Source organism: Bos indicus x Bos taurus, chromosome 10 (assembly GCF_003369695.1).
Source record: "Bos indicus x Bos taurus breed Angus x Brahman F1 hybrid chromosome 10, Bos_hybrid_MaternalHap_v2.0, whole genome shotgun sequence".
Classification (NCBI taxonomy): Eukaryota; Metazoa; Chordata; class Mammalia; order Artiodactyla; family Bovidae; genus Bos; species Bos indicus x Bos taurus.
The window spans coordinates 100,383,184-100,409,336 of NC_040085.1; the positions used below are offsets into that span (position 1 = coordinate 100,383,184).

The window sequence follows — 26,153 nt, forward strand, 5'->3', positions numbered from 1 at the left end:
GTACAAAATAGCCGTATTAGGAGAAAGTCCGTTGGAAAATGGCGAAGGGCCAGAAGTACCCCAGCTTTGTGTACTGCGGACAGAAAAACATCTCCTGCCTTTGGTTATGCTCGGTGCCAAGATTTAATAATAAATAGGGATGTTACTTGAGAAAACAGGTTATGGGATAAGCACAGGAGTCACTTAGAACACACTGTCCTTGAAATGTTTTTACTGATTGTGTTAACCCCATATGCGCTCTGCTGGCCGTATACTCTAAGCTCTTTGTTCCTGCTTCTGTAAAAAGGCTTGACTGCAGAAATAAACCGGTCAGTCCTTGCAAGAGACTGTCCTAGTGTCATTCTTTCAGGTTCATCGCTTCCAAGTCCCGGGGAAAATTCCCAACAAGTGGCGCCCGAACAGCGACTTGAAAGGAAGGCTGAACAAAGCGACGAGCCCTGCAGAAAGAGGCAAGCAGGATGGGACAACATAGCAGTAAGATTCCTTTCATTTCTATAATGCATCATTTTTTGAAACAAAATGGTATGTTTCAAGAGATCAATTGAACGACTGCTATCATATTTTACTGGAACAATTTATGGTTCCCAGAAGAGGGGACACTCAATCTAGACATATAGAAAAGGGTTAAAAATAATGTTTTGCGAGCATATCGGCAAGGGTTACATGGTCACTCATATGGGCTGTCATAGAACAAATCAAAGGATATGACATTGATTTGGAAGTAAAAACTATTCAATCTTTACATAAACATGAGCTTAAAGAACAAGATATGCAAGGTGCTTTGAAATATAAGAATGTTATGCTCAATCAGACACAATCCTTAGAAAAACAACTTAGAGACATATATATACAGGATGTGTCAAAACTGAAGCCACTTAGAACGGAGATCATTTCATTCAACAGACAGCCCAAATCTGAGGCTTTTCCTTCTGCTCTGCCTGTAACAGCAGTTGCTAACCTTGCTCGTACTAACCACTTCACTCCTCCTCCAGAGATGCCTGCTTGTGCTTTCGCTTTCCCAATACAATTTGATCAACCCATCCAAGGTCAAAATTCTTGGGACGGTGTAGATTTTTGGCATGCTGTCTAACTTTAAGAAAGCCTGTACTCTGTATGGACCTACTTCTCCTTACTGTATGGAATTTCTCAGAGGATGGGCTGACCATTGGACGCCATATTTTTTTCAAGTAGCAAAGATGGCTTTAAATCCTCAACAGTTACTGCAATGGCAAATATGGGTTAATGATGAGGCCCAACAGCTGATGATTGACCAGCAACCTCATGGTAACCCTGCCAATTTAACTTATGGTATACTGACTGGAACAAAGACTATGGCCGATGTAATGGCGCAATTAGCTGAGATATTACATTTCATTAAAGAAACTGCCTGCAAGGCATGGGCAAAGGTTGATAGTGCTAACTCTGATGGTTCATTTGTTAAGATTATTCAAGGACATGAGGAGGAATATTCTCAATTTATAGGAAAATTAAATGATGCAATTGAAAAATCTATTAAGGATGTAACTTTACAAAATATTATTTTAAAACAACTTGTTTTTGAAAACGCTAATGAGGAATATCAATCCATGCTTAGACCAATTCAAGAGACTAACTCTCTTATGGAATATTCGAAAGCTTATAAGGATATCAGATCTAATTCCCATAGAGCAAAATTGGCGACATTGGAAACCTTTGATGTACAAAAAACTGCTAATGCCAAATGTTTTAACTGTGGGAAGACCAACCATATGAAAAAACAATGCCACATACCAACACAGGCCAGAAAAAATAATACTACTTCTAATAAGAAGAAACCCCCAAGAGTATATCCAAGATGTAAAAAGGGGTACCACTGGCTGAATGAATGTCATTCTAAATTTGATAAGGATGGAAACACCTCGACCCCCGGTGCACAACAAAAACAACAGGGAAACTAATAAAGGGGCCGTCCTCTAGCCCCGCTACAAAAGGAGGACCTAGCGTTATGACGCTACAAGCAGCTACATCTAAGAGTGCTTGCATTGATATACCTAGTCCTTATAATATGGAACTAATAGAATTATACAACCCCCACAAAATTCCCACTGGATATTATGGCCCGATTCCACCCAGGACAATGGGACTAATTTTGGGACATAATAGCTGCACAATGAGAGGTTTAATGGTATTGATCGGTGTTATGGACAAAGATTATGAAGGGGAAATACATATTATGGTAAATGTTATGAAAATGGGAAATATATACTTACAAAAAGGGGAACATTTCGCACAATTATTACTTTTACCATATGTCAAACCAATGAAGGCATCTAATAAATTTCGGCAGGGAGGCTTTGGCAGTACCAACCTTACTGCTGCACTATCCACCTTATTAAAGGAACATCAGAAACCCATGCTTACTTTATGCATACAGAGAAAAAATTTCACAGGCATGTTAGATACCGGAGCTAACATTTCAATCATTAGAGCTACAGAATGGCCCCTTGATTGGGGTAAGGTTATGGCTCCTTCTAGACTATTAGGAATAAATAAAGCTAATGCCACACAAACTTTTGTCAACACACCCTATTTACAAATGTATGGCCCTAATCAAATTGTAGCTTATCTTAAACCATATATTACTAATATCCCAATCAATTTATGGGGACAGAATTTTCTCGAACAAACGAAAGCCACAATTTCTTTAAATGAACCTTTTTAATGGGGGCCATTGAGTTAACACTGCTACCCCTCGACTGGGAATCTAATATCCCAATATGGACACCTCAGTGGCCCCTAACTAAAGAAAAATTGGCAACTCTTATGCAATTAGTTAATGAACAATTACAAAAAGTTCATATAGAACCTTCATTTTCCCCATGGAATTCCCCTGTTTTTATAATAAAAAAGAAATCAAGAAAATGGTGAATGTTGGTAGATTTAAGAAATGTTAATAATACCATGTTACCTCTGGGGCCCTTACAACCCGGATTGCCCTCCCCTTCTATGGTACCAAAAGGATGGTCTGTAATTATTATTGACTTACAAGACTGCTTTTTTACTATACCTCTGCACCCTAAAGATAGAAAACGTTTTGCCTTTTCAGTTCCTTCTTTCTATAAATCACATGGCTCCTGTTAAAAGATTTCAATGGAAGATGCTACCTCCGGGAATGATGAACTCTCCTACCATTTGCCAATATCTCATATCTGTTTTATTACAACCCATTAGAGATAAATATCCTACTACATTTATAATTCATTACATGGATGATATACTTCTGTCTATGGAATCTGAACTCTATTTGCAACAATTATACAATGAAATTACTACTACTCTTCAAAATCATGGCCTGCTTGTTGCGCCAGATAAAATTCAATGGAAAGCACCCTTTAATTATTTAGGACATGTTATGGAAGAATCTAAAATCAAACCTCAAAAAAATCAAATTGCTATGCAGTCTCTACACACGTTAAATCATTTTCAAAAATTGCTAGGAGGTATTAATTGGCTACAGCCATCTGTCAGCATCCCCACCTATGCCTTACAAAATCTATTTAAAATTTTAGAGGGATCCCCTGACCGTAATAGCCCTAGGCAACTAAAAAAAGAGGCCAAAGAAGAACTGGCCTTAATGGAAACACATTCAACAATCGTCTTCAACTCAGCTAGATTATGATCAACCAGTTTCTTTATATATATTCCCCACTGAACATTCGCCTGCTGCAATTATAGCTCAGCATAGCCCAATAGAATGGGTATATTTACACACTAAACAGTCTAAAAAAATTGTATCATATATTGAAAAAATAGGGCAATTAATTATGTCAGGAAAAAGCCATATACAAACTTTGACTGGCTTTAATCCATATGCAATACACGTCCCCTTGACAAAAAAGGTTGCAAATTGCCTTACAATATAACTTGACCATGCAAATGGCATTAAATGATTTTCAAAATGTTATCTCATTTCATTTGCCGAAAGGAAAATTATGGGACTTTCTACAATGTACTAAATTCATTATAACTAATATCATTGTATCCCAGCCTATTTCCAATGCACCCACCTATTTCATTGATGGCAACAAAAAAGGCCTGACAGGGATTGTCAGCCCTGATATCAAAGAGAAATTACCCACTACCTATTCTTCAGTACAAAGAGTTGAGTTGTATGCTTTATATGCTCTTTTATCACTTCAACCATTATCCTTCAACGTATATACTGATTCCAAATACCTTGCTTCCCTTTTTCCTGATTTTGTTACTGCCTTTTTATACAACCTAGATGAAGAATTATATACTCTCTTTTCACAGACTCAAGCTTTAATTCGCTCACGTACGGAACCTTTCTTTATTGCACATATACGTGCTCACTCAGGTTTACCTGGCCCTCTGGTCGCAGGAAATGATGCCCTTGACGGGCTCATAGCTCCCATTTTTACGTCTGCCAATGATGAACATGCTAATCTTCATACCAATGCCAACAGATTGCACTCTAAATACCATATTCCTCTCACTAAAACACGGCATATTATTAAAACCTATGATGTCTACACCCCTCTGCATTTACGGACTACAATTTAAAGAATTAATCCCTGGGGGCAACAACCTAATTCCCTTTGGCAATCTGACTTCACTCACTGCTCCTTAGGAAAATTTTGTTTACTTTTTGTCTCAATAGATACATTTTCCAACTTTATCTGGACAGTACCTGTCTCTTCAGAATCCAGTAAACACACCATTTTCGCAGTCTTACTCACCTTCCCCATTATGGGGATTCCTTCTGTCTTGAAAACAGACAATGGACCTACATTCACCTCGCATTCGTTTCGTTCATTTTTATCAGAATGGAACATAACACACATTACAGGAATACCCTATAATCCTCAGGATCAAGCCATTATTGAAAGAGCCCACCGCACCCTAAAAACTCATTTATTAAAACAGAAAGGGGGAATATGGAAGAGGAGATACACTTCTTATCCCATGAACCCTGAATTACTATTATCTTTAACTCTTTATTCCCTAAATTTTTTAAACTTAACAAAAAATAATTCTAATACTCGTGCAGATAGACATTTTGCAGAAGACAAAAACAGCAAATTAGAAATCAATACACCAATATGATATAAGCAATTTAATCAATGGCTACCAGGAATCTTACGACTCCTAGGCAAGGGTTATGGTCTTGTCATTGCAGATGGAGAGGAAATCTGGGTTCCCCTTCGCCATGTCCGTTACCAAGAGGGGCCCCAAGACCGGACTCCCTTGGGAAGTGACGAAGTTGACGAAAAGGGTCTCGTCAATGACCTTGGAGGAGCCAATGAGGAAACGCCACCGTCTGAATCCTTACCCAACATGGGCTCAAGTGAAAAACATGACTCGTCAGGCTGAGCAGACACTGAAGAACACTGGAACTCCTATGACTCCAGAGAAGCTGTTTCTGGCAATGTTAGCTGTTCTTTCCTGTTCCTCTGGGGTAAATGCAAAATATGTTTATTGGGCATACATACCCAACCCACCACTTCTCCCCATAGTGGATTGGGTAGATGAAGCCCCTGTGATCTTTACCAATGATAGCATGCATTTTCCAAGTCCCTCGTCCATAAAGCGACCAATCCGTGAAGAAGGTGAGGGAAAGCCAATCGATATTTCTGTGGGATTCAAAACCTTGCCTATCTGTTTTGGATCTCATCCCCTTTGCATGACTATCTTCCCACAGTGGTGGGCATACTCTGCCAACAATGGGACTACTTTACGTCTGGGAATGTTTGCTGTGGCATCTTTGTTACTTAATGGCTCCAAGCGACATTATCCAGGCCAGATAGCCAACTATTCGAACTCACTTTTTCAACCAGAGGAACCTACATGTCATACTGTATCTTGGAAAAGAAAACAGGAGATACAACCGTTACATTGGTCTGATTGTTGAGGCCAATTTGGGAAAGTTTCTATAATTCAGCAAAATCATACTAATCATACACTTATATTTGTTGACTGAGGACCTCACGGGTTGTTTGTGAACTGTTCTCAAGAGCAGGAGGAACATCATAACTGCTCCTGGTTTAATAGATCAAGCATTGGAGGCTTTCATAAATCTAAGACAAGTTTCTGGACTGATAAGGACATATTGCTGAACTGGTATAATGGGGGCTTATCACCCTCATGACCCAGGATTGTCATCCCCATTGTAGGGCCAGAACAATGGCACATTTGGAAAATTCCAGTAGCTTTAGAGCACTTTGTTAATGTTTATGGGACTATGGGTGTGTTTCGTCCTTCTAATTATACCTTCCTATACAATAGTACTGGCTATATTCAATCATGTATTCACCTTCCGTACTTATTTATTGTAGGGCATTTTGATATCGACTTATCGGCCAAGATTGTCAATCGTACTGCATGTGCGTTGTATACCTGCCTTAATCACACCATTTCATATCACAATGCTAGCATTGCACTAGTTAAACAAAAATCTGAGTTATGGCTTCCCGTAAACTTAACTGAACCTTGGACTGATTCTGTATTTCTTTCTGTATTGTTGAAAACTGGGCTTAGGCGATCTAAGCACATCATTGGGTGGATTATTGCAGGCATCTTAAGCCTTATCTCCATTGTGACTGTAGGAACTTTGTCTGTATGGCTTTACATAATTCTATACAAAATCATGATTTTATCACTGCTTGGCACAAAGACTCTCATGATCTGTGGACTCGACAAGCTCAAATTACAAACACGAATTAATGAGTTACAAACTATGTTTATCCACTTAGGAGATCAAGTGCAGCAACTGACTTTCCAAACACGTATACGCTGTCACTGGAATTTTACTTCTTTTTGTCTGACTAACATGCCCTATAATAGCACTGAATATCCTTGGGATAAAGTTAAAGCGCATTTGCAGGATCTCACAGATGACTCAAGTTTAGACATCAATTTGTTGAAACAACAAGTTGCTAATTTTCAAGTTAGGGTACCTGAAGAATTATATAGCACTCAATTCTATGATACCTTAACCAAAACCCTATCATCTCTAGACCCTAGAGCTTGGTTTTCAGGAAGCAATATTTTTATATATGTATTAATCACCCTGCTCTTTTTGTCATTGCTTGTAGGATACAGAAGTCTCTACTTAAGACTCCATGCTTCCCACAATGGAGTCCAACTAGCAGCCGCTATGCTTAAATTAAAAACAGAAGGAGGATATGTTAGGAAGCATAGTACAAAATAGCCATATTAGGAGAAAGTCCTTGGGAAAATGGTGATGGGCTAGAAGTACCCTGGCTTTGTGTACTGTGGACAGAAAAACATCTCCTGCCTTTGGTTATGCTCGGTGCCAAGATTTAATAATAAATAGGGATGTTACTTGAGAAAACAGGTTATGGGATAAGCACATGAATCACTTAGAACACACTGTCCTTGAAATGTTTTTACTGACTAGGTGTTAACCCCATATGTGCTCTGCTGGCCATATACTCTAAGCTCTTTGTTCCTGCTTCTATAAAAAGGCTTGACTGCAGAAATAAACTTGTCAGTCCTTGCAAGAGACTGTCCTAGTGTCATTCTTTCAGGTTCATCGCTTCCAAGTCCCAGGGAGAAAATCCCCAACACACCTCTTTGCATCAGATGGCCAAAGTATTGGAGTTTCAGCTTCAGTCCTTCCAATGAATATTCAGGACTGATTTCCTTTAGGATGGACTGGTTGAATCTTCTTGCAGACCAAGGGACTCTCAAGAATGTTCTCCAGCACCACAGTTCAAAGGCATCAATTCTTTGGTGCTCAGCCTTCTTTATGGCCCAACTCTCACATCTGTACATGACTACTGGAAAACCATAGCTTTAACTAAATGGACCTTTGTTGGCAAAGTGGTGTCTCTGCTTTTCAATATGCTATGTAGGTTTGTCATAGCTTTTCTTTCAAGGAGCAAGTATCTTTTAATTTCATGACTATCTATTATGTGGTAAATTGCCATAAAGTATAACACATCTTTGAATTCATGCATGTGCCTGTGGATTTACAAGTATTTTAAAATCATGTGCACAACTGTCCCTTGAAAGAGTAAATTGTATTTATATATCTATTTCTTTAGGTCTGTGTTTTGCTTGACTTTCTGGGACAGCCAGGTAGAGATGTTCTGCTGATAACTGGAGACAGATACATGTCAGAAACCATAGAAAGAGATCAAGGAAAGATAAAATTTGAGACTCATCTCATCATATATCTGCTCATTGAAGGCAATGGATGAGACCCCATGGAGAGTCTGTGGAATGAGAAGAGAAGAAAGCCAAAGAGAGAACCCTGCAGGCCTGTGATATCCAGGGGCAGGTAATTAAAAGACGAAGGATGAAACATATCAAGGAGAAACAGATGCAAGAGAGCAGATGTTGATCGAAACGGTATCTCATTTTACACTTTGCTTTTGTTTTGGGTTAAGTTTAAATGGCCTGCTGCTGCCGCTGCTGCTAAGTCACTTCAGTTGTGTCCAACTCTGTGTGACCCCATAGACGGCAGCCCACCAGGCTCCCCCATCCCTGGGATTCTCCAGGCAAGAACACTGGAGTGGGTTGCCATTTCCTTCTCCAATGCATGAAAGTAAAAAGTGAAAGTGAAGTCGCTCAGTCGTGTCTGACTCTTAGCGACCCCATGGACTGCAGCCTACCAGGCTCCTCCGTCCATGGGATTTTCCAGGCAAGAGTGCTGGAATACGATGCCATTGCCTTCTATGTTAAATGGCCTGAGTGATTTCAATTTAACATTTAAGAAAATTTAACCTTTCACATTTAAAGTTACACTGACCTCGGTATCTGATTAAACTGAATTAACCTAAAGAGATACCCAGTTGCTAGAGAGCAAAAAATAAGGATCCCTGAACTGAAATCTAGCTCTCATTGTGAAACTGACCTTTCAAAAGAGATTAAGTTTTTTCTCCAGATTTAGGTCCAGGAATGGGGTCGCAGGATCATATGGAAGCTCTATTTTTAGTTTTTTAAGGAACCTCCACCTGGGTTCGATCCCTGGGTTGGGAAGATCCCCTGGAGAAGGGCAAAGATACCCACTCCAGTATTCTGGCCTGGAGAACTCCATGGGCTATACACTCCATGTGGTCGCAAAGAGTGGGACACAACTGAGAGACTTTCACTTTCACACTGTCCTTCATAATGACTGTGCCAATTTCCATTCCTGCCAACAGAGTAGGAGGGGTCCCTCCTCCTCCACCCTTTCCAGCACTTCTTGTGGATTTTTGATAGCTATTTCTTGTTGTGGATTTTTGATAGCTATTTTGACTGGTGTGAGGTGATATCTCGTTGTAGTTTTGACTTGCAGTTGTCTAATAACTAGCGATGTTGAAAATCTTTTCACGTGCCTCTTGCCCATCAGTATGTCTTTCTTGGAGAAATGTCTATTTAGGTCCTCTGACCATTTTTTGATTGGGTTGTTTTGTTTTGATGATATTAAGCTGCATGAGCTGTTTGTTAATTTTGGAGACTAATCCCTTGTTAGTCACATCATTTGCAAATATTTTCTCCCATTCTGTGGGTTGTCTTTTCATTTTGTTTATAGTTTCTTTGCTGCGCAAAAGCTTTTGAGTTTAATTAGGTTCCATTTGTTTTTATTTCCCCTTCTCTGGGAGACTGATGGGAAAAGATATTGCTGTGATTCATGTCAGAGAGAGTTCTGCCAAAGTTCTCCTCTGAGAATTTTATAGTGTCTGGTCTCACATTTAGGTCTCTTTAACCTGTTTGGGTTTATTTTTGTGTGGTCCAAAAGGATATATACAACCTCAGTGTTCAGTGCAGCACTGTGTACAAGAGCCAAGACATGGAAGCAACCTAAATGTCCACAGAGGAATGGATAAAAAAGACGTGGTACATATACACAAGGGAATATTACCCAGCCATTAAAAAGAATGAAATAATGCCATTTACATCAATATGGATGGACCTAAAATGAGAGTAGGAGGATGAGGTGGTTGGATGCCATCACTGAGTCAACAGACATGAGTTTGAGCAAATGCCAGGAGATAGTGAAGGACAAGGAAGTCTGGCATGCTGCAGTCCATGGGGTCACAAAGAGTGACTGTGACTGAGTAATTGAAGAACAACTGAAATCTGAATAAATTGTGGAGTTAATAGTAATATTCTAATATAGGTTCCTTCTTTGTGTCATATGAGCCATCCGTTCAGTTTAGTCGCTCAGCTGTGACCGACTCTTTGTGACCCCATGGACTGCAGCATGCCAGGCTTCCCTGTCTATCACCAACTCCTGGAGCTTGCTCAAACTCATGTCCATTGAGTTTGTGATGCTATCTAACCATTTCATCCTCTGTCGTCCCCTTCTCCTCCTGCCTTCAATCTTTCCCAGCATCAGGGTATTTTCCAATGAGTCAGTTCTTCGCATCAGGTGGCCAAAGTATTAGAGTTTCAGCTTCAGTATAAGTCCCTCCAATGACTATTCAGGACTGATTTCTTTTAGGATTGACTGGTTTGATCTTGCAATCCAAGGGATCTAGTTTCCCCACCAGCTATTGAACCAGGGTGCCCTGCATTAGGAGTATGCAATCTTAGCCACTGGACTGCCAGGGAAGTTCCCATATGAGCCATAGTAACGTCATTAACAGCAGGGGAACCTGAGTGAAGAGGATACAGGAACTCTCTGTATTATCTTTGTAACTTTTCCATGAATCTGAATATATCCTAAGGAAAGACTGAAGGTGAGAGGAGAAGGAGATGACAGAGGATGAGATGGTTGGATGGCATCACCAACTCAATGGACATGAGTTTGAGTAAACTCTGGGAGTTGGTGATGGACAGGGAGGCCTGGTGCGCAGCAGTCCATGGGGTCACAAAGAATCAGACATGACTGAGTGACTGAACTGAACTGAGTGTTTAGAAAATCTGTCTAAAGTGGAACAAGGGTTGAGAATCAGTTATAGAGAAACCACTTACATTGCACCAGAAAAAAAAAAAAGTGCCCCATGAAATACTGAGTCCAACTGCCAATTCCAGCATACACAGTCCTAAAAACCTGAACCCTAGAAGCAATGGGCTTCTGCTTTGGAACAGGTTACATTTCTAGAGGCACTTCCAGGGAAACAAAAATGGAGTAATTGCAATAAACATAACTGGAATAATCACAGTTCTGATAATTAATTGCCTCTAAGATACAGAAATTCAAGAAACACTGCTTAGTAAAGGAGAAAAAAACTACCCACAACCCATTCCTGAGTTTAGAAAGGTGTCATTTTGATATATATGAAAGGTATATATATCTGGATTCAATATAATGTCATTGTGGTACCCTCATGCTTTGAGAAAATTATCATTTATCTTTGCTAAAAGCTGTTGTCAGTTTGCTTTTGATCTCTAAAGGAGATTTAGATCTGGTCAGAAAGTTCTTCAATATTGAGTTACCATTTCTTCTCCTGCCTCACCCATTGTGGTAGGAAGAAGGCAAGGAAAAAAGATCCCCTGGCCCTACATAATGAAGTTAACCTGGATTTAGCTTGGTCTCACGCCTCTTTTCCTAATCATTAAAGATATTTGTCATCTGTGTAAATCTCTAGAGGAAAGTTAGAACTGTATAAAGAAATCATTGTGCACAAGTAAACATTTGACAAACAAGTGCTTGGAGATGGCATTTCTAAAAGCTCCTTAAAAAATTTATTTTTTGCATACATTATTTTGTTTAGTAAAAATATCTGATTTATAAATCCAGAACCCCAAGGCATCTTCAAATTAACAAATGGTATTAGCAGTTTGTAATGATCCAGATAACAATCCAGCTCCTTAACTCCATGTGACAGCACATTAATAATTTCTCTGAGCCCATCTCAGTTTCTCATCTGTAAAATGAAAGATTTGAGAATACATTGAGAATAAGCAGTTCTTCTCCTTTTCGGAGAAGGCAACGGCACCCCACTCCAGTACTCTTGCCTGGAAAATCCCACGGACGGAGGAGCCTTGTAGGCTGCAGTCCATGGGGTCGCGAAGAGTCGGACACGACTGCGCGACTTCACTTTCACTTTTCGCTTTCATGCACTGAAGGAAATGGCAACCCACTCCAGTGTTCTTGCCTGGAGAATCCCAGGGACGGGGGAGCCTGGTGGGCTGCCGTCTATGGGGTCGCACAGAGTCGGACACGACTGAAGCGACTTAGCAGCAGCAGCAGCAATGTACCTTTTCATTGGGACACAAGAGACTCGGCGAGGACTTAAAGAAACAGACTGGAGTGTTTGCGGATTTAGGGCTTAGAGTTCTGGTGGGCGGGATAGTGCTGAAGAAAGGTGTTCCCTGTGTTTCTGAAGTCGGAGGGGTAAGTGACAGAGGTATAGGAATTACTGAAGTGGAAGAGCAGGACAGCTACTGCTGGAGGATCAGTTCCCGGGACGTTTCTGGCACGGGCGGAGGACGCGCGTTAGGTTGCTAAGCAACCGGGGGTCCTCGGGGCGGGTGGAGGACCCCAGTAGAGGTGTCTCAGTCAATGCCTGCCCGTTTGGGCGCGGTACCGGCCTCGAAACTAACGAAGTAGGTCGTCTTTTCAAAGGTGCACGGTTTCTGGAGCCAAGACTTGGCAAGCCCCAGGGCCGAGTTCCGCCCGCGGCGCGTTCCTCTGACCCCGTCCTCGGGCGCGAGGCGGGGCGCCGCTCGGGCGAGGTCCCCGCCGCCGAGCGTTGCTGGGCGGGACCCGACGCCGCCGCCCGCGCCCTCCGCCCGCCCGGGTCCCGGCCCGAGCCCTGCGCCTCCCCGGCCGCCCCGGTCCCGGCCCCCGCGCCCCCCGCGTCTCCCGCCGGCCCGAGCACCCCGCTCGCCGGCCCGTCCCCCACCAGCCCCCCGCCCACCGGCCCCGCGCCCCGCACCCGCCCTGGCCCCTGGCCCAGGCCCCGGCCCCGGCCCCGCGCCCCCGCCCGCGGGCGCGCCGGCCTCGGACATGGAGCCGCTGCTCCTGGCCTGGAGCTACTTCAGGCGCAGGAGGTTCCAGCTCTGCGCTGATCTGTGCACGCAGATGCTGGAGAAGTCCCCTTGTGACCAGGTACCGGCCGGACCCCGCCGGGCCTGCGGGTCTTGGCAAGAGGGCTCCCGGGGCTCCCCGGGACCCCATCGGGAGGGGGCTGCAGGGAGGAGGACGCAGGGCGAGGGTGACCCTGTGGTCAGCACGGACGCGTGGAGCCCAGATCCTCTGGGACCGCGGCCGCTGGGTCCTGACTGCGGTGGCCGCGCCCTCTGCTAACTTCGGCCGTTGAAAGATGCTGAAAGACAGCAGCTAGGAGACCAGCCTCAGATGTCGCTGAAAAGATGATGAACTCTGTTAGGTCCTGTATTCTTGCGTATCAGTTCAGTCCAGTCGCTCAGTCGTGTCCGACTCTTTGCGACCCCATGGACTGCAGCACGCCAGGCCTCCCTGAACATCAACTCCCGGCCATCGAGTCGGTGATGGGTATATTCTTGCGCAGGGGTGGGCTTTTAAGCTCGCTGCCTGTTACCTCTTAATTTCCAAAAGAGTTATGTATAAACTTAAAAATCTGTAACTCCCCGCTCCCCGCCCCTCCCCCCATTGAAATAGCTGCCTTTTTTTCTTTTGGATCAAACGTATAACCCTTCCAGTTCATCTTAAGACGGTTGTCCAAAAGTGGGGAGCTTTGGATTCTGAGCCTTGAGTGCAGCTTGAGGCAAACAATTCAAGTTAGAGGAATGAGAACCTAGGAAGGGAAAAGATACATTTATTATTGGGAGGGAAGGGTGAGAAAAATAATCCCCCTAAAAGAAGGCAATGATGGCATTGATTGTAGCTTACTAATGCTCTCTTAAATAAAGTACAGTGTTAAATAAGTGAGTGAAAACAGTAATATGCTGCTCGTGAGAGGGGCACCACTGCGGTGGTCAGGTAGTTCTGGAGGAGACCTAAAAAGGAGAAAAGTGCCTCTAGTAAATGCAAAATGTACTCGTGGAGTTCGAGTTCCCCAGCTTTTCCTCTAGTGCTGTTGGCTTGCGGGTGTTAGAGAGAAAAGGAAAATTGATGCGAGTTACATTCACGGAGCTGTGACAGTTGTTGCTCCGCTCTGCCTTAGCTCCCAGCAAGCTTAGCACATCTCCCTCAGAACAGTCTACCTTAGTGAGAATGCTAAACTAGGTTCTGTTTGGGTTAGTTCCTATTGGTTAATAAGACTCTCATTTCCATAGGCAAGCATTTTTCCAAGTGTGTTTCTTAGCACAGTCGTCCCGCAAATGCTGCTAAAAAAAAAAGATTCCACCCTCAGGTTTGTTTGGGAACCATGACAAAATATGGACCCCTTTACAGTTTGTACAACCAGAGTTTGTTACACACCAGTGGTGTACCAGACATTGTTTTTCCGTTGAGTCAGGGTAGTTTCCATTCCACAGAACAACAGTCCCCGGAGGAAGAAAATTTCCTCATTAAATGCATTTGGGAAACGTGTATTCCCTACTTAGAGATTCATTCTAAAGGCTCTGAGAATTTCTGCAGAAAGAGACTTAACTTTGCCTGATTCTGATGAATACAATATTTATGAAATTTAATTGACCACCGATTCCTTTTGTGGCTGTGGGCAAGGGTCAGATCACCCTAGAGAGATGTCGCATTGGGAAATGTGTTATAGGCAAAGCAGCGGTGTTTTCTATTAATAGTTAAGACATTGTAATCTTATAAAAACCATTTTTGTGTTAGTTTCAGATGTTAGAGTGAAGTGATTCATATGTATATATTTTTCAGCTTCTTTCCTATTGTATAGTTTGTTACAAGATATTGAATATAGTTCCCTGTGCTATATAGAAGGTCTTTGTTGGTTATTTATGTATAGCAGTGGGTATATGCTACTGCCTAAATCCTAACTTATCCAACTCCCAGCCCACTTCCCCTTTGGTAACCATAGTTTGCTTTCTGTGTCTCTCGTCTTAATGACATAGTCACAGTGAGGTTCAGTATTGCAATTCAGGTTTCGTTTGTGCTGGGCACTGTGGTTGGGTCTTTACAGTGTTCAGTGACCTTTTGTAGAGTGCTTACTACTTGCCAGGGATAAATTCTATAAATCATGTTTATTTCTTTGCTGAGAATAGCCTTGCAAAGTAGGTAACAAATCGCTAAAGTTTATTGAGTATTCATTGAGCCTCTGTCAGGCTTGATTCAGAGGGTTTTCTGTTATCTCATTTAATCCTCAGCTAGTTTAGGAAGTTGGCGCTTTTTGCACCATTTTGCAGGTTGAGCCCAGTGAAGCACAAGGCCTTGGGCCAGCCTTTCAGTGCTGTGCTATCTCCCTCTGCGCTTTCCTTAGCACCGATTTGTGCATGTTGTATCCAATTGTTATTTCGTTTTGGAAATATCTTCCAGTATGATTTTCCCCACGCTTAAAGAAAACGTGCTTTTTTTTCTTAATTCATTAAAAAGAATTTAAATATTTATGTTAGAGTGCTGATGGAATTAATGAAGAGCCTTAGGAAGCTTAAGGAGGTTTTCCTATGATTAAAAGCCCCCAGAATTCTTCCTTCCTCTTAGCATGAGTCCAGGATGGCAGGTCTGCGTGTGGAATGGCAAGGAGTCTGGCACACGGGTGCCCTCATTACTTGATATTTGCTGAACGAGCGCAGCAGTCGTACTCATACGTGCATTTGGTGCATGCGTTTGGTGTGTGCCAGCTTCCGCTGTGTTTACCAAGATCACCCTAGTTGCCTGATGGCCTCTGCCTCTCTCTCTCTGCCCCCATCTTAATTCTCAGCACCATAGGCCCCCCTTTTTTTTTTCTCTTAATACTTATTTTTACTTATTTAATTATTTGGCTGCACCGAGTCTCAGTTTGCGGCACGTGGGATCTAGTTCCCTGACCAGGGATCAAACCCAGGCCCCCTACATCAGGAGCTTGGAGCCTTAGCTTGGACCACCAGGGAAGTCCCACTGGAGTTTCTTAAATGCATTCACCTTTTCAAATAAGTGTGATTGCATTATGGGGCATTCTTACTTCATTTCTTGTTTCAAGGATGAATTTTTTTTTTTTTAAACCAGTTGAGCAGTTTCTTCCTGGGTCCTTACAGGAGAGTATTTCTGGTAGTAATTATCACTGGTATTTCTTACGACTCTCTCGTTGTTCCACTGGAGGAAGTTCAGAGACTGGCAGTCAGTGAAGGGCTAATAGAAATACATGATCAGAGCAGAAGCAGATGGTCCTCAGCCCGAAGTTAGTGGGTTTATCTTCGCCTGTCGCTTTAGCCTCATGGGCTTTGTTTTTGTTTTTTGAGGCATCTATATTTTAGACTATTTTTCCTGTGCAGCTCCTTGAAGTACCATTTCTATGCCACCCAACTGATTTTAGTACAAACGAGTGACTCTGAAGCAGTGCTTGGACACATGGAAGAGAAAGGAAATTAAAATATTTCTCCTGAGTGCCAAATGGATTCATTTTTGCTCTTGCTTTTATTTTTTTCCTCCCAGAACAAAAATAGCTTTTGTTTTTTATGTTAATTTTCACTTTTTAGCTTTGCTTATTTTTCTCCCGGATGAGGAAAACCTCTCTAAAGTGATTTTCTCTTTGTTAATCTTTTTATAAGCTGGTCCAGGGAGCTTCATGAAGATAACATTTCAGTCGTGATACATTATTAATCTTTGGAGATGAAGCCCACCTCTAAGACTATTTCTTCTACATTTAGTTGTCCTTTAAGAGATAACATTTTGGTGTCATCTCAGAAATAATGAGTACTTTGTACTTTTTGTTAGGGCTTTCCAGGTACTCAGTGGTAAAGATTCCACCTGCCAATGCAGGAGGCATGGGTTCCATCCCTGGTTCAGGAAGATCCCCTGGAGGAGGAAATGGCCACCCATTCCAGTATTCTTGCCTGGGAAATCCCATGGACAGAGGAGCCTAGTGGGCTACAGCTCATGGGGTCACAGCGAGTTGGACACAACTGAGCGGCTGAGCATGCACACATACTTTCTATTAGCATGTATGTATTTAGTTTTGATTCTTGCTAACGTCAGAGTAGTCAGGTTGGCTGGAGAGGTATGATATGCTATGGACTAGCTTGTTTCCTTAGAGTAAAACGTTTGTATTTGGATACAGAAGGCCTGAAGGGTAGGTTGAAGATGATAACGTGATGTTTGGCAGTGTGGAAGGGCTCCTGAAAAAGATGGATTCTGAACTGCTTTTCCAGATGCAGAGTGGTGAGGGATAGAGGATAGGGTCCGTAAGCACGAAGGACTAAGGTGCTGACCAGTTAAGAATAAAAAAGGACAACCGATGAATTCATCAGACTTTTCCCATTTGACAAAAGACAGTAAGAACAATCAGTTCATAGGGAAGTGTTGTCTTTTTTCAGAGTTTTTTTCTAAATCATAACTGGGAAAGTGGTTAAAAGTCGTAAGATATAAAAAAGAGAAATGCAAAATGGCCTTCCATGCAGCAACATGACCTAGAGGGAATGCTTGCATTTACAGCTCATGTCGGTCATCCTGATTAGTTGCTTAATCTGATTACTGTTCTTTGTGTTCCATATGTCAGATTCATGGCTTTTAAAAAGGCAGCCCCGATTTTAGCTCCAGTATAATTCAGCAGTTATGAAACATACAGGTTTTTCAGGTAGTGGTTTTGTTTTTTTTTAAAGATAATATACTTTTCTTAATGGGGTAGATTTCCAATAAAGTTTTAAAGTATTAGAATCAGTGATTCTGGGAGTGGGCGGGTGAGCTGTGATCAGAATGGGGGTAAGTCACATTTTCCTTCCCCACCACCAATCTCTGCTTATAATGAGAGATGTTGCAGCGGAGAGTTATGACTGTAAATGGTCCGAATGTGGAGAAAAGGCCGAAAGCCGCTGGCTTAGATGAACGGGAGGGAAGGAGGGGTCCCCAGTGAGATGTATGTGAGTAGTTGGTTGAGACAAGGATCTGGTGCTCCAAGCCAAATAAACATCTTTCTGTGTGATTACCTAATTTACTTCCTCACTGGGGCCATGGAGACTTACAGCCAGACAATCTTTTGATTCGAGACACTGCAGAGCAGTTCACTTTGCTGAGTTTTACAGATTACACTCGCACTTGGCTCCCTGGTCACTAAATCTCGCTAAACCTTCTGAAATCCGTTCATTTCTCTCTTACATTCTTTCCCTTCCTGTTATTGCTAAATTCTGAATGATGACCCCGTGGTTTATGAGTAGAGCTGGTTAGACTCATTAGCCAGAGTAGGTATTGATGGCAATTAGGAAGTCACATTCAGAACTAGCTGGAGATTTTAATTCCCTAAAGTAATAGCAACAACCTAGGGAAAGCTGTACCCTCGGGAGGAAGGAAGCCGCTGCTGTGAGTTGAGGTTTATGCTCATGAGTTTGCCCAGGTTCTAGGCAGAGCCCCTCCATTCTCCGTCTTCTTACTCACTCACTTCGAAGGAGATTCAAAGGGAAGCTTTGATTTGATGCGCCATAAATTGGGAGTCAGTTCTGAGTTCTGAAGAAGGAAGTAATAGAGAGCTGGCTGCTTTCCTGCTCATTAGATACATGTTTTTATAAGGAAATTCTGTGTGGTTGATACTTGTTGAAAGTGCTACCACCTTATACCTCATGAACTAAGATAGTATATGTAAAAGAACTCTGAAAACTATGAAATGGTCTTTAAGATGCCAGGTTTTATTTTTCAAGCTCTCCTATAAAGTAGGCGCTAGGGCTCTTGAGAGGGGTCTGAGTCATGGAAGTCGCCCGACTTGTTCAAGGTCCTGTAGCTGAGTGGCTCCCTGGGGGTCAAGCTGAGGTCTTCTGACGCTGGTGCTGCTGCTTTCTACTCAGCTGTGCTGACACCCCTGGGAATAATCCGCTAGACCAAGTGAACCTAACTTGTGGTTCCTTATGTGAGTGGGTTAACTTAAACCATAAAACTATAATTGACAGAGACCCAAAGATCAAGGTCTCAGTGATTTACAAAGAGTTTTGCCCTATCTCTAAATTAAAATATCCTGACTCTTTTCCTGCATTGTCCTGCCATTCCTGATGGGTCTGCAGACTAGCCTTTGTCTTCCACACCCTACAGTAGTCTGCTTTCCAGCCTTGCTATGATCTCAATACAAAGCTAAGTGCATGCTCTTGACTGACAGTGTCTAGGCTCATTGGAGAAGGGAATGGCAATCCACTCCAGTATTCTTGCCTGGAGAATTCCATGGACAGAGAAGCCTGGCGGGCTACAGTCTGGGGTCGCAAAGAGTCGGACACGACTGAGTGACTAACACAACAACACAGGCTCAAATATTCCCTGTACACTTTGACCTCTGAGTTTTCTCATCCATCAAATGGCCATGTTAATATGCCTGTCTCAAAGGACTGTTGTGTGGGCTAAGTTCATCAACACGTGTAAGTGAGCTCTTATTCTCTCTATACAGCTAGAGATAGGGAGAAGGAAATGGCAGTCCACTCCAGTATTCTTGCCTAGAGACTTCCATGGACAGAGGAGCCTGGTGGGCTGCTGTCCACAGGGTCGCACAGAGTCGGATGCAACTGAAGCAACTTAGCATGCGTGCATGCATTGGAGAAGGCATTGGCAACCCACTCCAGTGTTCTTGCCTGGAGAATCCTAGGGATGGAGGAGCCTAGTGGGCTGCCGTCTATGGGGTTGCACGGAGTCGGACACGACTGAAGCGACTTAGCAGCAGCTAGAAATATTTGCAGGCAGGATTCTGCCATTTGTATTTGTCTTAAAGGATTGTTGGTAATCTGGAAACCATCTGTGAGGAAAGTGCTCAGTGAAATGGTGATAAAATGATGAATATAGCTCATAGATCATTGGCACTCAGTAAACTTCCAGAATCATCTCTCTCTTCTCTGATCTCCTTGTCTCTCTTGTCGTGCTTTTCTCTCATCCTTCTAAGGCATCAACAGTTGGTTCAGGGTTGAGTATAGCATTTACCACATTGTACTGTAGTCTATTTAATTGTGTGCCTTCCCCCATAGGAAGTTTTCAGCGCCTGTCCAGGGAAGCCAGGAGAATGTGGAATCAATGTTTTCTCTGCCTCCCTTGTGGTTCAGCCTCGTCTCCATCTTCAGCCACGTCACCTGGACCAGCTCTGCGCCTTTCCAGCCTCCAGGCCTCTGATTTTCTTCTCCTTTCGCGTCGTTTCCCTAATGTCCTTTACTCGCACAGGAAATCGTCCTTGTGATCCCCAGAGACAGAGAGGCCCCGGAGGCCTTCATCAGTGAGCAGAGCGCTCAGGCTGGGCTGCTGGCGCCAGTTTGGGCTGCTGGAGGAATCTTCGTGCCCTTGGCTGAATAGCAGGCATCCCGCATTTACTTCCTCTCCATGGTCCTTTTTCCTTTAACTTTTCTTTTCCTTGTCAGACGTTGTCTGCAATCACCTCTAGCGAACATTTTTACCCCTTTCTATACGGAACTTATCTTGTACCTCTCCTTCACTTTACCTTTCAATCCTGCCTGGTTATATCCAGCTCATTTTTTATCTCTAAGGTGGACTGGCAATTATGAGCTCTGGCTTCTTTGTGAGACCTTGAGCAAATTACATGACATCTCTGAATTTGTTTCCTTATCTGTAAAATGGATAGTAACACTTACCCGCCTCCCTGAGATGGTGGTGGGACTCATGAGAGAATGGGTCATTTAGCCATGTACACCAATAAATAAAAGGAAGAATAGAGGGGTTATTTCTTCTGTCATCTCATTGCTTGTATTGGTATCTTTCTCTAAATACGGACTGTGAGATCTAGGAAATCTGTTCTTTTTCCAGTTCTTTCTTATGCACACTGGCATTCAGTTCAGTCGCTCAGTCGTGTCCGACTCTTTGCGACCCCGTGGACTGCAGCACGTCAGGCTTCCCTGTCCTTCACTGTCTCCCGGTGTCTGCTCAAACCCATGCCCATCGAGTCGGTGATGCCATCCAACCATCTCATCCTCTCTCGTCCCCGTCTCCTCCCGCCTTCAGTCTTCCCCAGCATCGGGGTCTTTTCCAGTGAGTCAGTTCTTCACATCAGGTGGCCAAAGTGTTAGAGTATGAAAGAGTATGAAAGGCACTGGCATTGAAAAGCTGCAGTTGCTGTGTCTTATAAGTTGCTGTTTTGTGTTTGGTTCAGCTAATTGCCAGTGTTAGTCGCTCAGTCGTGCCCGACTCTGCGACCCCATGGACTGTAGCCCACCAGGCTCCTCTGTCCATGGAATTCTCCAGGCAAGAATACTGGAGTGGGTTGTCATTTCCTTCTCCAGGGGATCTTCCTGACCCAAGGGTCGAACCGAGGTCTCCTGCATCGCAGGTAGATTCTTTACCGTCTGAACCACCAGGGCCTCACTGGACTCTCCCTTTCTGGCCTAGTTTAGCCTTTTCCTCTCATGTTGCTGTTGCGTGTCATCCTAAGGAAATTGCTTATCCTTGCCTGGTGACCAGATGGTTTACACATTGCTTCCACACATATTCTTAAATATTTTAGGGTATTCTTTTTGGATTTTAGAGCTGTCGAAAGCAAGGTTCTTTTTTTTCCTTTCTTTCCTTTTTCTGTTTCTTAGTAACTTTCCTGGTAAAACATGCTGCAGATTGAGTGTTCAGAGGTTGCTGACTATAAACATGTGAGTGTAGATCTTTTATAAATAAATTTGTAATGAATCTGTTTTTTTTTTTTTTAAACCAGTGGACTTCTATTTAATTTGGGATAGAAAAAACCCCGAGTTTTTCAGCACCTGGCACCAATATATATTACATAGTCTATTTACAAACATTTCTCAGAGGACATTACAGTCAGAATTAATTTCTTATCTTCAGCCACTAATCCTATTATGTTTATGCAGAGCAGAAGGGTTTATAGTATGTGGATTTTCCTCCTCCCCAAGTGATTAAAATCTGAATGTTTTAACCACCATCAACTATTTTTGAATATAAAAAAATATTTACTTGGTATAGTTGTAAAATTATTTTTAATTCCTAAGATACTGAGACTTCATTAAATACATAGATATCTTCTCTGTGCTCTAAGTGAGGTTAATTAGAATTTTCTGATAATAGAAAATTTAGCACTCCTCCCTGGATATTAGTTATACGGAACTCTTGAGTGCACTTTTGGGGAAGGATTAGAGTTAATGTTTGGGTTTTTATTGAATGATTTTTTTTGTTTTTACATTTTTTTTAACTTTTTTTAATTTTAATTTTTAATTTATTTATTTTTTCACTTTACAATATTGTATTGGTTTTGCCACACATCAACATGCATCTGCCACGGGTGTGCACGTGTTCCCCATCCTGAACCCCCCTCCCACCTCCCTCCCCATACCATCCCTCTGGGTCATCCCAGTGCACCAGCCCCAAGCTTCCTGTATCCTGCATCAAACCTGGACTGGCGATTTGTTTCTTATATGATATTATACATGTTTTAATGCCATATTGAATGATTTTTAGTCTACCTACAAATACTTGGTTAATCATTAAGACTTTTTATTTTAGAAACTGTATTATCCTAAAGATGTTTACTACCTTCTTAATGCTTTCCAGGAACCAGATCCTGCATTGCCAGTATCTCAGGTAAAGGTTTAGCTGCAATATTTAGTTCAGAGCATAGTTTAATCGCTATTACTTAGTTGTTGCTATAGATTAGTAAGTTTGCTGCCTATCTATTGTGCTGTTATAAAATTAGCTAAATCTACCAGGCATTCTGTACCTTTGTACATAAATATAAACTTGTATTTCCAATACTTTTGTGTCTATAGGTGTAAAACTAGGGCACTCTACTCGTGAAGACTTGGAGCTTAAATAGAAATGACCAGTACTGACCCAGAGGATGAGATGCACAAGAGGAGGCAAGGGGAGCCAGGGGCTTAGAAAGGGAGCCAGAACATCCGCAGAGCCAGGAGTGTCCGGAAAGACTGATGGATGGGATTGTCGGTCCTGAGTAAGGACGAGGCTGACTCTGCTTGGAAAGATCTTGTCTTTTAGAGAGAGGTGCCTGCCACCATGAGGAGGAAAGGAAGACTTGGCCAGACAGCCGCATCTCCTGAATCAGCTTTGTTAGAAGTGGAGAGGCAGCTAGAAAGAGCTGCTGACTGGGTGGGACGGTGGGTGGGTCGGAAGGGAACCGAGGAAGAGGAGGTCTGGGTCGGGGGCTCCTGGCCAGTGAAGTTTTTAGCCCAAGAGTGTTTCTAGTAAGTCTGGGAATAGGAGAGGGGATGAGAGAGCTGTAAATCAGAGAACTTAAACATTACCAGGTGTTTGCCCTGCCAAGCGAGAGAAAACTCTGTCTTTTAGGTAAATAAACAGTTTGAATCTCATGGGGTTCAAATGTGTAATCATCAGACCTTTTTAGAAGAAAGTGGTATACAAAATACTCTGCAGGAGGCCTGTGTGGTATCAAACAAAGACGGTAAATAGGTTAAAATGTTGTACTCTCTTCTTTAAAAGAATGACATTTGTCATTGACTATTCATTATAGTTTCTGTATTGATAGATGTGCAAAACTATTTTTTTGCATAATATATGTACAAGTCATAAGAGGTACCTAAAGTATAATAAGCAGAGTAAGTAATGTGCCTTTTGTTTTCAGTAATTTTGCAAGATTTTGATTAAAATTAAGATTAAATTAAAACATCAACCGTTTGCATTGTTGGTCTGGTTTTAAAACTTTACGTGGGATTTGAAAGTTTCAAAACCAGCACAAGGACTTGGTGAAGGACCTGCATTTGGTATGTCCTGTCCTGTTCCTGTTGACTTAATTGGACCGTGATCTAAAAGAATCAGAAGGGAGCAGGGCTGACTGGATTCTTTTGAGCTCACTATTCAGACTTTGCGCCTTTGCGCTCTCTCAGGTTTTAACCAGTTCAAAGTGAATGAGGCTTTACAATAACAACTCAACATTTTGTGCCTGAGTTTTCATTCTCATAGAGTAGGCAGAGTGTCAGTTGTTACTGATTGTCGTGATGTCTAAGTGAGGTTAGACAGACCGTTCTTTTGGTGGCTTTATCCTAAGAATAACTTAGGAGAATTGTTTGTCACCAGCCTTAGGCCTTACACGGCTTTGCGTTCTGTATGAAGAGGAACAGAACAATTTAAACATGTTTTACTCAGTCAGTAGAGTTTTAACCTTTTCATTTGTCTATTTTTATCACTAAAATTGGGTTAACCTCCCAGAATGCAGTACAAGTAAGTCAATATTTTCCTGATGTTAGCAGGCAGATATTTGCCTCTAGAGTAATGTCCTGTAGACTAACTCAGTAGGTGAATGAGTTGGGATTATGTTTCACAGATAAAAAGGGAAATAATTGATGTGATAATTACTCATTTATCAAGGAGAATCTCTGTTTTTCTATGAAAAAACTCCTAAGCATCTGTTATTTTATCAATTTCACAGTACTTCCAATTTATCATCAGTATTCAAATTTATTTGCATAAACCACACAACCCTATCATTTATTAACGAGTTAAGTGTATCTGATAAAAACAATTTGCAATTTTATTTAGATTCTAGTGGTAGTGTAGGATTACCAATTTGCTTTGTTATGCATTTTATTTCACCAGTTAGTTTTGAACTTAAAAATTTAAACAGGCAGAGGAATTCAGAGTTGTAAAACGTACGTGGCTTTCCTCCAAAATAAGATGTTTTCATTAAAATTGCATGAATTGTTCCTATTGCCCAGAGCAGTTCCTTGAATACAATCTGATGTTTAATCAAGCAGTGATATATATGATTTTCAAGGGCATTTTTTGTCAGGATAGAAGTAAAGTTAGGAATATTAATATTCTCAAATACTGATAAAATTTAAAATTAATTGTTTAAGATTTTATTGCAGATATTTAAATATCAAGAATTCACATGATTATTTCTACTTAAGAATGAGATTTAGGAAAATGAAACAAATATAAATCTATTTACTTTTTGGAAAAAATGAATTCTTATGGAATAAAAATTTAAAAAATAAATCTTCCTATTTGGCTTCTGAAGCATATATTCATTTGGTGAGGGGGGAATAGTGGATTTACTTTCCTATCCTTATATAAAAAAAGCTGCCCTTAATATTTGAGAGTTTAGTAGGAGGATGGAGGTCAAGAAGCCTGATGGATTGGACTCTGAGGTGACAGTATGCGTATGAAAATGGTTTTACAAAATATGTGTATTGATAATTAATATCCAACTGTCTCAATGATACTACACTAATAAAAACTTGACTTTTAGAAAGTTAATTTAACTCGGGTTCCAAATCATATGTTATGCCCCCTACACACGAGCCTTTGGGTTGTGAACCTGCAGACGTGCCATCGGGCGCATGTGTGTTCAGTTGCGTCAGTGTGAGTGACGCTGCGTGAGCGTGACGCTGCGTGAGCGTGACGCTGCGTGAGCGTGAGTGACGTCAGCATAGGTGATGCTGCGCCGCCGCAGCTCCCGCCCTGACGAGCCTTTCAGCTCCGCCCTCTTCCGCTTCGTCTACCTCCTCCGGGTGGTAACTCCACTTGCCTGTTGACTCGCTGCCGGCCCTTGAGTGCCAGCTGCTGTACTACTGTCCTTTTCAAGGTCCTGTACTGTAAGATTAAAGCTGCTTTGTTTTTTTACGTGTTATTTGTGTGAACAGCATCATAAAGCTACGTAACAGCACAGTACTTTATAGCCGGTTGTGTTCGCTGGGTACCTAGGCTAACTTGTGGGACGTAGGAACAGATTGGACCTCTGTGCTCTTGGGACTAAACTCCTTCGTACGTAGGGGACTCCCTGTCCTCCTGAAATTTTACTAGCCCCTCCTCAGGGGGGAAGTCCGCACCCCTCTCCGCGCACACAGGGTCCCGCGTTTGCCCTTGACTCTCCCTCCAGCTTCTTGCCAAGCAGCTTCTCCTCAGCTGAGCCCGGCCCTTTACTTTGTCCAGATCAGCTCCAAAGTGGGGCTTCCTCCTCTTCCTCACCTGTGTCGCCTGGCACTCGCTCTCGTGTCTTGGCCTGGGTGCCGAACTCTTCACCTTTCCCCCCACCCCAAAGCATCCGGTCCCATCACTTCATGGCAAATAGATGGGGAAACAGTGGCAGACTTCATTTTTTGGACTCCAAAATCACTGCAGATGGTGACTACAGCCATGACATTAAAAGACGCTTGCTCCTTGAAAGAAAAGTTATGACCAACCTAGACACCATATTAAAAACCAGAGACATTACTTTGCTAACAAAGGTCCGTCTAGTCAATGCTATGGTTTTTCCAATAGTCATGTATGGATGTGAGAGTTGGAC

General features: G+C 42.3%; 1 protein-coding gene across 1 annotated transcript in view; it reads left to right on the top strand.

Moving 5' to 3' along the window:
- The window catches only part of TTC8 (tetratricopeptide repeat domain 8), a 100,812-nt gene that overhangs the window by 28,750 nt on the left and 45,909 nt on the right, over nucleotides 1-26,153 (top strand). The window contains exons 2-6 of the mRNA XM_027552887.1: nucleotides 5,180-5,347; nucleotides 6,336-6,383; nucleotides 12,225-12,292; nucleotides 12,524-13,009; nucleotides 22,445-22,474. Of these exons, the coding sequence (XP_027408688.1) occupies nucleotides 5,180-5,347; nucleotides 6,336-6,383; nucleotides 12,225-12,292; nucleotides 12,524-13,009; nucleotides 22,445-22,474 (800 nt within the window). The remainder of the gene's footprint in view (nucleotides 1-5,179; nucleotides 5,348-6,335; nucleotides 6,384-12,224; nucleotides 12,293-12,523; nucleotides 13,010-22,444; nucleotides 22,475-26,153) is intronic.